This window comes from Pseudophryne corroboree, chromosome 1 (assembly GCF_028390025.1).
Source record: "Pseudophryne corroboree isolate aPseCor3 chromosome 1, aPseCor3.hap2, whole genome shotgun sequence".
NCBI classification, from domain to species: domain Eukaryota; kingdom Metazoa; phylum Chordata; class Amphibia; order Anura; family Myobatrachidae; genus Pseudophryne; species Pseudophryne corroboree.
The window spans coordinates 898,689,876-898,703,435 of NC_086444.1; the positions used below are offsets into that span (position 1 = coordinate 898,689,876).

Consider the following 13,560-nt stretch of genomic DNA (forward strand, 5'->3'; position numbering starts at 1 on the left):
GCAAGTGAAAGCTTGGTTAAATAGTACACAATTGAATAGTGTCCTTCGTGAGCCATATTTCCTTTGTGACTTTAAAACCTGCTAGTAGCAGAAGCATTGGCACGTGGTCAGATAGAATGGAAATGGACGTGAGCACTCATAAAGTACATTTTCTTGCAGGAAAGTTTTGAGCATGTCTTAATGTCCCGTGCTATTTATTTGTTTACATTGGTACCTGTGTGACCAGATCCTTTGATTTAGGAGATCCATTATGGCTATTGTACATAAAACATTTGTGGTTCAGAGGGTGAGGGTACTTATTGCTTCCTATAAAATATGGGTATCCATACTTTACTAATGTGACTACTTTTTTATTTTTTTGTTCCTCCCTCCATTATTTGTTTTAATGTTTCTCAACTCCTGAACTTGGGGAGCCCCGACAGTGCATGTTTTCCATACTCTGTACTGGAGTATAGGTGTATGTATTTCTAACTGACACATGTTAAAAGATCCACATATGATATTGATTATTTCACACATGAGTCTGTCAGGTGACCTGGAAAACATGCACTGGCAGGATTCCCTGGGAACTAGAACTGTGAATTGATGCTCTAATTCTTTGTTTTAAGGTCAGCTGTTTTTTGTTAGTGGTTTTTAGTACAGGAAGAAACCCCTCTGTATCCATTAACCTGAGAGATTAGTTTGCCTTTTGTCTCGTGCTTTAGAATCTAGGGGAACAAATTGGTAAATAAAAGCAGATATGTACTCCTTCTGACCAGGCTTATTTCTGTAAAGCAATTGTACGATCAGAGGGAAATTTATGAATTTGTTCTCAAAGCATTTCTCTGACATGAATGGAAACTTGAGAGCTAGAGATCTAGAAGTAGAGTGTGCAAATGTTGCTTGCTGTAAGAGTGGTATTGCTAACGGTAGACTGAATATGTGGTAAATGTATTTTGTGCTACCTATTGCATTGTGGCCCTTTATGCCGGTTTAGAACGTGCTCTTTCTGAAGCTAACATCTAGGTTCAGAAGTTAGAAACTCGGGAAATGTTAATTATCTGCAGTGCAAAGAGCATAGTAAAAAATGAGGGCTATTATGAAATGAATATATCCAGTCATCTAGGTACTGTCCACCGCAGGATAACAGCCAATAATATCTTCCCTCCTCACATATTATAGTAGCCACCAAACCAGTGCACCTCCATGGAGTGCTGCATGCTGATCACATCCTTATTTACATAAGTAGTAACTGCTGACATTTCAGTGCATCATTTTTCCAACCGCCAGCCCTCATTTAGCCTAATGTGCTGTTAGCAAGGTTATCTTCATATGTAAAGTGTCAGTAATTAGGGACCTGAAAGTCTCAAATAGTGTTTGGAGATAATACACATTATTAATGGGAAAAGAAGAGTGCATTACTTCAGCCTTCAACATTTAAAAAAAAAAAAATGTTTCTCATTTATCTGGTCAAAAACACATTTACATTTGTGTTACGACGACGAGTGGCAGGAAATTGTTTCACTTTACATTCTTGTTTGAAGTGAGTCAGAGGCATTATAAGCTTTTGTTAGGAAAAGTTTTTCCAGTCTTCAGATAAATAATGCACAGTTACACGGCCGTGGGAGGTTTCTAGCATGTTAATGTTTTATTCAAATTGCAGGCTTTTTTGAATTGTGACTCAATCTGAAAGGTGCACCGTGTTATTTGGGCCCAGGGTTCCAGACACAAGCAGATGTTCTTTCTATGGCTGCTGTGCTGCCTCATTGTATTCGGGTTTTTTTCTTTTTCAATTTGCATTGAGCTACCAGGAGTGGTTAGCTTATAAATGCTGACGTCCAGACTGGAAATCGCTTTTACTGTCAACGTTTTCAAAAACTACTTACAGCGTATCTGAATATGTCATCCACAATTTAGCTATTGTGTGCCATTTGCTAATGTGTTCTAACCTTTGGTAGGAATGAGCGCATAAAAAAAGAAATAATTGTATGGTGGTGATCTGTAAATGGCTTATTTCATGTTGTGTTGAAGCATGTTCCCACCTACTCCTTCTCACTACTCCACTGAATCTGTTGCAGGCTGCAGCGGTACTGTAGATCACTTATCTAATCAAGAGCGTTCAGTAAAGCAATACTGTGTCATTTGTGTGCGTTTTCTAGATTTAGGATTTATTTAGTATTGCTTTTTTTCCCCTACTATATAAATATCATCTTTTGACTAGTCACTCTGTCCTATTCCCCAACACACACTTAATATCTTTGGTTAATTTTTAATGCAGTAGATTTATAGGACTATTTTTATTTTATATGTCCCATTACTCTTTACATATGGTTCTGCAGGTTGTACAAAGTAAACAAACACCCATATCTCCCCCATCTTTTGTCATATAAGAAAAAAATGGTGCCTCATTTAATTCGGCAGGTTATCTGTATTTTAAAATGGTAGACTTTAATAGGCTACCATATTCCTACAATTATAGTAAGCATTTAAGTCAAGACAGAGACATTTTGAATTTAAAGCCTACACTATCCTGCTTTTTACTTTAGGGGTTACTGTAGCAGTGCATAGACTGTAATGGATGATAGAGCATTGATCAAGCCTTAAACATTTGAACTATTCTTAGTTATCACCACCTATAACACCTGTGTCCCTTACTTTGTTATCCAGTAATGAAGTTGACCGAATGCTAGAGAGACATGAGCGCCTGAAGCCAGATATGTTTGCAGAGTTACTGCAGGCTGCAAACACAGCAGATGACTACAGAAAATGTCCGGTAAGTAAATATTGTAATGGTTTTTCACTTGGGTTCATGTGCCTTTATTGGGAAAGTTTTGTGACTCTCTGGTCTTCCTTTCATGTATGTGAGATGTTCACTATATTATTGGCTTTTTTCTTGACTAAAGAGTATTTGCACAGTTGCATTTATAGTCTTATAACTACCTTTTATTAATTAATATGCTTTGCCTTCTCCAGAGTTTGCTGGGCTCCAGGTTGATCTCCGCTAAAGACCAAAATAGAGGTTTAGGGTTCAATCTAAAGAGGAAAGCTGAAAAGCAAGCTAAAAAAATTTCCGGATTGAATTTTTTTTTTTTTTAGGTGTCTAGCAGAACTCTAGGGGGTTATCCAATTACCCGCCGTACATTACCGCGAGTAATGATATCACACAAGGCTATCCTTTTTAGCCCCGATAAGCTGACGTAAGCTGCGGCTTATCTGGGGGTTACCTGTTGCTTCACTGGATGCCAGCGCCTGACAGCTCCTGGTGCAGCGCTGTACCTCTGGCTCCCCCTGCTCACATGACCGATCCCCCCCCCCCCCCCATCATGTGAGCGCTGGTGGGGTAAGAGGGGGGATGCGTGTCGCGTGCTGCCCTGGTTTCCTTGCCGGAGGTTATAGCGCCAAGTGCCAGCCTGTGGCGCCTACCCTGTAGTCCCAGCCTGCTGCTGCGGCAGGCATGGGACACTGCAGGTCACCGTGGTTATCGGGGATTTTGTTTCACATGCCTCGGGTAGCCGAAACCAAATCCCTAGAAACAGCCCTGTATTCATGCGAAAACTGGGCTGTTTCTTCCGAAAGCACACAGGTTTCATATATATATATATATATATATATATATATATATATATATATATATATATATTTTTTTTTTTACAGGTGACAAAATTGAAACACCGGGAAAAGCGTGTGAAAAACTTTTTTTTCTTACCCATTGTTGTTTAACCTCTAATTGGGCACCCCCCTAGTTGTAAAGAAGAGGAGATAACTGCACCGTGCTGTCCTTTTTTCCTATGTGAGCATGTACCGTGTATGTGCCTCCCTGCCAAAGAGGCATGGGGTACCAATGCAGTATGGGAGAAAGCAGGAAGAGAATAGTCTCTTCTGCTTATCTTCCCTGAGGGTGCACATAATGCCATCCTGAGATGGTGTTATGTCTTAGAGTGAAGTATTGCTTTTTTTTTTTATAGTTTGTGTACATCCCCTAATGAAATCTATTGGAGCTGCAGTACTGTTATTGGCGCCACACTTTTCTTTATTCTAAATGGTGAGAAATGAAATTTTAATTTTTTTTCTTACAGCAAAAATGTTGGAGAGAACTTTTTTATTTTGTTCAATAAATAGACACCTTAATGCTATACAGGGGATGTGAGTAAGCAAAACGACCACTTACAAGCAGATATCAGACAGTTGTGATTTCTCACAAAAACACAAAGGCTGGTATGTAATGACGTCTGAGTTCAGTGGCCTTGCGGGATGCCGGCTGAACTCTGATGGTTTTTTTTTTTTTTTTAAAGGGGGGAGTCATTTACAAGGCATGGTTTGGCCTTGTAAATGATTGCCCCTTTAAAAAATCTGAGTTTGTCGAGCATCCCGCGCAGTTGCTGAACTCTGATTTCATTACATCCCAGCTACAGAGTAATATTACAGGTGCACATTTTGTTAAAAATATTACTTTGATATATATTCAAATTTAAAATGGGAATCCAATATATCTGCAAATTATTTAAAATATAGAAATTATGAAAAATAAGAAAAGGGTTTCTCAAATCTGTTGCTGCGGTCTTTATGCTGTACAGTATTTAGGACTAATAGTCCACTTGTCTAATAGCTTATTTATGTACAATATGTATATGTAAAGTCCACAAAATGAATTTATCAGATCCCGATATCTAATCTTCAGTACAATTGATTTCCACAGTGTGTTTGTGAGAATATCTTGTTGAGAGCATCAGGGAGCACTTTAAAACATTAATGATGATGTAATTTCTTGAGGGGTATTAACCCACTTAAATACATATTTCAGTGAATGAGGCTATAAGGGTCATATATATTGAAGTTTGTGAGTTGTGACTCCTCATTGATCCCTTGTACCATTCCCTAGTGGAATTAGTGCGCTATTCTTCAGGGTTTGACGATTTGAAACTTTAATACTAGTTGTTCTAAATTTATAAAATATTTTCAGCCTTTTATTTATGCTAAAACCTTATGCTGTGTATCCTATTCTGCGCTCCACGCTTCTGAAACCTTTTCAGCTGTGTAGAAAGCGATAAGGTGAGACCTTCATGTACAGCTTTTTGTTTGTTACTGCTTTCGGAAATCTCTGAAGTTAAATGTTTTTATTTATGTATAGAGCAATTGTGGACAAAAGATCAAAATTCGTCGCGTGCTTATGAACTGCCCAGAAATAGTAACCATTGGTTTGGTTTGGGATTCTGAGAACTCTGATTTGACGCAAGACGTTGTTCGAAATTTGGCTACACAACTTTACTTACCTGGGGTATGTGTTTGTGTGTGTATTTGCTCTCTCTTTCTTCCCTTAACAAATACTTGCCATCCAACCTTTTTATTAGTTAATGACTAGTATTTCACTGTGTATGCTCGGGCACATTATATGGGCCTTTCTTATGGTGCTGGCAACAAGTTGAATCACAGGTGGCTTCCCTAACCTAACACACGGGGCGATTCAATAGTTTGTCGCGCTTGATCTTCCCTCTAAAGTGATGGGAGATCAGGAAGTGGGAGTGGTGATATTCAATTGCTTTTTTCTAATCGTGCCCAGTCAGGCTTGGTTTATTTGCAACTAAACAGCTAAACCTGACCAAAGTGCTGGGCATGACCCCCAAAAAAGTTCCATTTGGGTGCCCAAATGGGTCTCCTTTTCGCACATTTTCACTTGCCAGCACAGTGTTCATTTTTACAAGGATTTTCAATTTCGTTTTAGGAGGGTATTCCATTAAAATTGCATCACCGGTGGCTATTCAATTAGACCTGATTAGCCGGCATAAGGCAAGGATTATCAGGGATTTTGATTCACCTGAACCAAAGTCCCCGAAAACGGGACTGTTTCTACCGGAAACACACAGGTTTCCCTGAAACTGTGTGTGTGGTTTTTTTGGGAGAATTTGTGTTGATATTTTTTTGTTTTTGTTTCGTTTATCGGGTGACCTAATTGGATAGCACAAAAAAAAAAAACGAAAAATTTTTGAGTTTCTCTCCTGATGTTTCTTAGCGGGTAATTGAATACCGACTATAGTTGCTTACTTAAAATTGTAGTTAAAGTCGTATTTTAGTCTTTTAATTAAGATTTAGTCAAAGGATGTCTGCTTTCATTTTAGTCTAATTTAGTCCATGTTTTATTCATAGATTTTGCAAACAGTTTAATGATACAGTAATGGATTTTGCTAAAGAACATTTCTCTAAAATGCTCATAAGAAGTTTGCATACTGTATCTTTTAACTATGTGTTTAGTATTCTAAGCTCAGTAGGCTGAGAATGTGTTACATACTGAAATCGGATTTATCAAAGCTTGGAGAGAGTACGAACCAATCAGCTCCTGTCATTTTTCAAACACAGACTATTTAATGACAGTTGGATGCTTAGTGGTTAGTACTTTTATTTCTCTCCATGCTTTGATAACTCTCCCCTTGAGTTTGACTGACTCAAGGGGACTTTATTTATTTATTTTCTACAAGTATGTAGAACACCTAGTTTTTCTTTACAGATTTGTAGCCATACTTCCAGTGTTGAACAGAAGAAACCAATCTGTGCGCAACAGGATCACTTTTAAATGTATTGTTTTATTAATAATCCAAAGTATGGATAGAAAATAAGAATATGGATAAAATATATAAATATATATAATGCTTCAGGAGTGACCACACAAAGAAAATTATATATATTAAAACAATTTAACACAACCAGATTCTAAACCATCTGGATCATATGGAAAAAAAAAATCATTTTTACTTGGATTTAAATTTTAGACTTAGGGGTATATTCAATAAGAGTCAAGTCCATTCCGACATGTAGTTGTTAGAATGGACCCGACCAACCCTATTCAAAGAGCGGCCGAATCAGACTGTCTGCAGCATCAGGGAGAACTGTCAGCGGCGCCGGGGGGAAGATGTCTGCGGCGTGGGGGGGTGGGGTGGGGGACACCTCGCTTGCTGGAGCCAGGTGGATGCGGCCGCTGGGTTCATTCTCTCCCCGCTGCTTCCCCCGTCTCCTGCTCTCAGCTCCCTCATCTCAATACGCCTTTTTTTTAAAAAGTCTGATTGAGATTGTCTGAAACTGGGCTAAAACCTGTCGGGTTTGGCCCCGCTTCAGATAATGCACGCTGATCGGCGGCTGAAGCCACCGATCAGCGTGCATTCCGACAAGTCTGGTTTCCCGACTTATCAGAAAAAATGGGCCGTAATGAATAGGTCGGAACCCCTTACAACCTAAAACTGTCGGAAGCTGACGTCTTTCCGACAAGACTGCAGCTTCCGACAGTTATTGAATATACTCCTTAGGGGGTAATTCAGACCTGATCGTAGCAGCAATTTTTTTTTAGCAGTTGGGCAAAACCATGTGCACTGCAGGGGGGGGCAGATATAATATGTGCAGAGAGAGTTAGATGTGGGTGGGGTGTGTTCAAACTGAAATCTAAATTACAGTGTAAAAATAAAGCAGCCGGTATTTACTCTGCACAGAAACAAAATAACTTACCAAATCTAACTCTCTCTGCAAATGTTATATCTGCCCCCCTGCAGTGCACATGGTTTTGCCCAACTGCTAACAAATTTGCTAATACGATCAGGCCTGAATTACCCCCTTAGTCCAGTGGTTCCCAAACTTTTTGAAAACACTGCGGTCTAGAGTATCAGAATTCTTTTCACAGCACCCCTAGGCAGAAATTTCTAACTCAGAAAATTTAGAAAGAAATATCAAATTAAGCAAATTGTTTGTCATCCTTATGTCCAATCATGTGGTGAGGGACAGGATTTGTTTCTGTTTGTCCACATATTTATGATTGGCAGCCACCAGCACTGGCTTTGTCTGTTACATTGACCATATAATTTAGTCCTGGACCCCAATCCAAGGCACCCCTGCTAGTGTCCCGAGGCACCCCAAGGTGCCATGGTGCACAGTTTGAGAACCACTGCTTAGTCGGTTTTTTTTTTCTTTTATTTTAGTAAAGTTATAGTAAGTGGATCTCTATTTTCATTTTAGTGTAATGTTAGTCCTGAAATAACTGTAGTCGATTAATTTTTGTAGCCCAGAATAACACTCTGCCAGCTCAGGGGGCTGCGAGCTGAAATGTGTCTTCCCACTGTTCATCGCCCCCGAACGAAGCAACAATTGAATCGCTTCATTGTGCACCATGTGATGCAATCCCCCCCATAGAAGAGTATGGTGGACTAATGTTGTATGTGTACAATCTCTCTAAAAAAGGCAAGATAACCATCGGTCATGCAGATGCTCTGATGCTATGCCTTATGCAGTGGCAGACCAGTGATGCTGGAAGGGAGGTGTCAAATTACTCAAGGCGCCTCCTGAAGCTTTAGCATATTGCACAGCCACGCATATAATTAAGCCCTATGTTCTTTATAGTGATCAATGATTATTCTTATTAGCAGTTTTCTAGGTGTTGTCATTATTACACTATACTTGCCTACTCTTTTGGTCCTTACAGTTGGGAACAAAAAGAGTACATAGTACAATTTGCAAAGGCGGAAATTGCATTTAATTCCACAGATCATGTGACTGGGTATTGAAAAATTTATGAGCAAGTTGTGTTCCAAGAACCACTAGCAAATAAAAATGCTAGTGGCAACGCTGCAAACAATGGTTTCTAGTGTCACCCTGTTTGTACTGTTGTGTTGTGTGTTTTTTTGTTTTGTTTACACTACAGAATATGTTCTCTTGAATTTAAATACACATCTGTGTTACTGTAGGTATCTGGATCATTCTAATTTCATTTTTTTAAATCCAACTTTTTTTTTTTTTTCTCTCCCCAGTTGTTTTTTAGAGTGACCGATGAACAAGCAAAAGAAAGTAGACTTTACCTTGTGGGTATGATCTGCTACACTAGCCATCACTATTGTGCCTTTGCCTATCACACTAAAAGTGCCAGGTGGATTTTGTTTGATGATGCTTCTGTGAAAGAGGTAACCAACCGCCTTTTGCCTTCTAAAACATGTATCCGCAAATAAAACTAAATCTTAAGTGATCATGTTACTGAGATGTGTTTAAATGTACTGTACTGCATTCAGGCTTTGTGTTTGCTTCCCAGCTAATGTAGAACTCCATAGACTGTTAATAGACGGTCAGTATGTCCACACCAAGTGGTCAACAGGTAGACCCTAAAAAGGTTGAACCATTGTTTTTCATGATTTGTCAGGTTAGGATTATGGTTAAAACAACAAATGTCCTTTTCTGTGCTGACCATGAGCGTGTTGGTCTTTTGACCCTGTCAGCCTATTGACCCTCTGTCTTATAATCGCGCACCCTTTTGTATCTTCTCTATTATGCAAAATTTTTGTGAATAATTTAGTTGTGCTTTTAAATCTTATTTTTGTGGCTTGTGGTTTTGTAATGTTCTCTGAAGGATTATAATTATGCAAATACTGGATAATTATAATTATTTACTTCAATCTGTTGTAAGTTAAGTTTTTTTTGTTTGATGCCGTGACTATGTAGTCATTGTAAGCAGATTGACTTAGCGTGCAATTTCTAAGAAGCTATAGTCGAGAGTCTTTTGGAATAAGAGCTCGTTTTAAAGTTCTGCTCTACTGAACAGCATACACATTAACGCAATGACAAGGAAACAAATGCCTTCCACTTCAATCAACTGCTTTAGCATAATACACATTTTATATTCTCTACAGGGAGTTTTAAGACATAAACTAAATGTCTTTTTGCATATTTTGTACTGCAGGCAGCACTAATTGGAGCATCTTTTATATACATTAGATGTCTTGACATAAGTCCTGTTTTCTTGGTTATTCAGGTTGGGACTAAATGGAAAGATGTAGTCACAAAGTGCATTCGGTGTCATTACCAGCCATTGCTCCTGTTTTATGCAAATCCTGATGGCACAGCGGTGACTACAGACGATGCTCTCAGGCAAGTCCTGCACTGGTCTCACTACAAGAGGATTTTCAACAATGTCGACACAGGTGTGTAGTTATTACTATTATATTGGTAAAGGGACAACAGTAGAAGGACATTCTGTAGCTGTACACCAAATCTGTGCTAAGGTCTGACAATGGCTGCTTTGTGCATGTATGCAGTAACCTCTTCAGAGCTCTGATTTTATCCATGGTAAAACGAAATGCTACAGTTCAAATGTAACTGAATATGTAGCTATCAGAGTAGATTAAGCAGGGTCCTTTCTGATGGGTTAATGTGTAGGAATTAGAAAGCATTGCTGTATGTGTAGATCTTTTTAAACCACAAACCTGCATACAGGCTATTTCCAGCCGTGCTTCTGCCTATCACAACTTCCTTATTAAGTCCTAGGCTCCAAATTTTGTCTTAGCTCAAGTTCCTTCATAGAACGGTTTCACAAAGTAGTGTTTGTGCAGTTTTGATTCTGCCTTTTATTAGAATGTAAAGTGGTGTTGCTGTGGTGTCAAATACAAGTTTGCTTTATAGACTCTCATATTTGGTTACTTTGTATGCACAATTTTCTGAAATAAAAAAAAAAAAGACATAATTACTGTATATACTCGAGTATACTGTAAGTCGACCCGAATATAAGCTGAGGCACCTAATTTTACCACAAAAACCTGGGAAAACGTATTAACTCGAGTATAAGCCTAGGGTGGGAAATGCAGCTCTACCCGTACACAGACCTCATAGTGCCAGATATGCCCCACAGTGCCAGGTGTGCCCCACAGTGCCAGGTGTGCCCCACAGTGCCAAATACTTACCCTCCGTCGCTCCCGCGCTGTCTTCTGAAGGAGGGACACGGAGAGCGCAGCGCGCGGCTCTCCTGTGTCCCTCCTGCATCTCCGGCGGCAGCGGCGTGTGTTAAAGGAAGTGCCGGTTCGTGCACTTCCTTTACCACTCAGATGCCGCTGCCGCTGGAGATGCAGGAGGGACACAGGAGAGCCACGTGCTGCGCTCTCTGTGTCCCTCCTTCAGAAGACAGCGCGGGAGCGACGGAGGGTTAGTATCTAGCACTGTGGGGCATATCTGGCACACCTGGCACTGTGGGGCATATCTGGCACTAAAGCTGACTCGAGTAAAAGCCGAGGTGGCTTTTTCAGCACAAAAGAAAGTGCTGAAAAAGTCGGCTTATACTCGAATATATACGGTACTTTTTTGACTTTTTTTTTTTTTTTTCTTTTTCAAAAGCAAATGAACGCATGTCATCAACATCAAGAAAGCCAGATTACAATAGAGATCGTGACTTCGAAGAACACGTCTATCAGAACAGTGGTTACAAATATCAAACAGATGAGTCCGGATTTAATCGGGGAGTTGTTCAATCAAGTGCTGGAAGAGGGCCTGGTAGGTCACTCTCTCTTTAATTCTGTCTAAATATCAGATTTGTTTATAAAGTGGAACAGGAGACGTCTTATTTTATCATATCACATTTATGTAATTATACCTTATAACTGATTGGAATGCTAATGATTCACCTCCATTACTGAGAGAGCTCCAGAACAAGAACATGCTGTAGTCTGCATTTGCAAAGGTAGATTTACATATTCACAAGGTAGCCTGAACACCCAAAGGAAGTGTATAGAGGTGTGGGAAGTATCAGACAAGAGGGCCGAGGGGTTGCAAGCATTGTTACATATATATATATATTTCTCTATCGTCCTAGTGGATGCTGGGGTTCCTGAAAGGACCATGGGGAATAGCGGCTCCGCAGGAGACAGGGCACAAAAGTAAAGCTTTCCGATCAGGTGGTGTGCACTGGCTCCTCCCCCTATGACCCTCCTCCAAGCCAGTTAGATTTTTGTGCCCGGCCGAGAAGGGTGCAATCTAGGTGGCTCTCCTAAAGAGCTGCTTAGAAAAGTTTAGCTTAGGTTTTTTATTTTACAGTGAGTCCTGCTGGCAACAGGATCACTGCAACGAGGGACTTAGGGGAGAAGAAGTGAACTCACCTGCGTGCAGGATGGATTGGCTTCTTGGCTACTGGACATCAGCTCCAGAGGGACGATCACAGGTACAGCCTGGATGGTCACCGGAGCCTTGCCGCCGGCCCCCTTGCAGATGCTGAAGTAAGAAGAGGTCCAGAATCGGCGGCAGAAGACTCCTCAGTCTTCTAAAGGTAGCGCACAGCACTGCAGCTGTGCGCCATTTTCCTCTCAGCACACTTCACACGGCAGTCACTGAGGGTGCAGGGCGCTGGGAGGGGGGCGCCCTGGGAGGCAAATGATTACCTATTTTGGCTAAAAATACCTCACATATAGCCTCCGGAGGCTATATGGAGATATTTAACCCCTGCCAGAATCCGTTAAGAGCGGGAGACGAGGCCGCCGAAAAAGGGGCGGGGCCTATCTCCTCAGCACACAGCGCCATTTTCCCTCACAGAAAGGCTGGAGGGAAGGCTCCCAGGCTCTCCCCTGCACTGCACTAAAGAAACAGGGTTAAAACAGAGAGGGGGGGGGCAATAATTTGGCGTTAGAAATATATAAAAAAGATGCTATAAGGGAAAACACTTATATAAGGTTGTCCCTATATAATTATAGCGTTTTTGGTGTGTGCTGGCAAACTCTCCCTCTGTCTCTCCAAAGGGCTAGTGGGTCCTGTCCTCTATCAGAGCATTCCCTGTGTGTGTGCTGTGTGTCGGTACGTGTGTGTCGACATGTAGGAGGACGATGTTGGTGAGGAGGCGGAGCAATTGCCTGTAATGGTGATGTCACTCTCTAGGGAGTCGACACCGGAATGGATGGCTTATTTAGGGAATTACGTGATAATGTCAACACGCTGCAAGGTCGGTTGACGACATGAGACGGCCGACAAACAATTAGTACCGGTCCAGACGTCTCAAAAACACCGTCAGGGGTTTTAAAACGCCCGTTTACTTTAGTCGGTCGACACAGACACAGACAGGGACACTGAATCCAGTGTCGACGGTGAATAAACAAACGTATTCCTTATTAGGGCCACACGTTAAAGGCAATGAAGGAGGTGTTACATATTTCTGATACTACAAGTACCACAAAAGAGGGTATTATGTGGGATGTGAAAAAACTACCATAGTTTTTCCTGAATCAGATAAATTAAATAAAGTGTGTGATGATGCGTGGGTTCCCCCCGATAGAAAATTATGGGCGGTATACCCTTTCCCGCCAGAAGTTAGGGCGCGTTGGGAAACACCCCTTAGGGTGGATAAGGCGCTCACACGCTTATCAAAACAAGTGGCGGTACCGTCTATAGATAGGGCCGTCCTCAAGGACCAGCTGACAGGAGGCTGGAAAATATCATAAAAAGTATATACACACATACTGGTGTTATACTGCGACCAGCGATCGCCTCAGCCTGGATGTGCAGAGCTGGGGTGGCTTGGTCGGATTCCCTGACTAAAAATATTGATACCCTTGACAGGGACAGTATTTTATTGACTATAGAGCATTTAAAGGATGCATTTCTATATATGCGAGATGCACAGAGGGATATTTGCACTCTGGCATCAAGAGTAAATGCGATGTCCATAACTGCCTGAAGATGTTATGGACACGACAGTGGTCAGGTGATGCAGATTCCAAACGGCACAAAGGTGTATTGCCGTATAAAGGAAGAGGAGTTATTTGGGGTCGGTCCATCGGACCTGGTGGCCACGGCAACTGCTGGAAAATC

The 13,560-nt window shown here is 41.0% G+C and overlaps 1 protein-coding gene across 1 annotated transcript in view; it reads left to right on the plus strand.

Moving 5' to 3' along the window:
* USP53 (ubiquitin specific peptidase 53) overlaps nt 1-13,560 on the plus strand; it is a 99,648-nt gene that overhangs the window by 45,508 nt on the left and 40,580 nt on the right. The window contains exons 6-10 of the mRNA XM_063920235.1: nt 2,647-2,752; nt 5,108-5,254; nt 8,760-8,909; nt 9,752-9,920; nt 11,104-11,259. Of these exons, the coding sequence (XP_063776305.1) occupies nt 2,647-2,752; nt 5,108-5,254; nt 8,760-8,909; nt 9,752-9,920; nt 11,104-11,259 (728 nt within the window). The remainder of the gene's footprint in view (nt 1-2,646; nt 2,753-5,107; nt 5,255-8,759; nt 8,910-9,751; nt 9,921-11,103; nt 11,260-13,560) is intronic.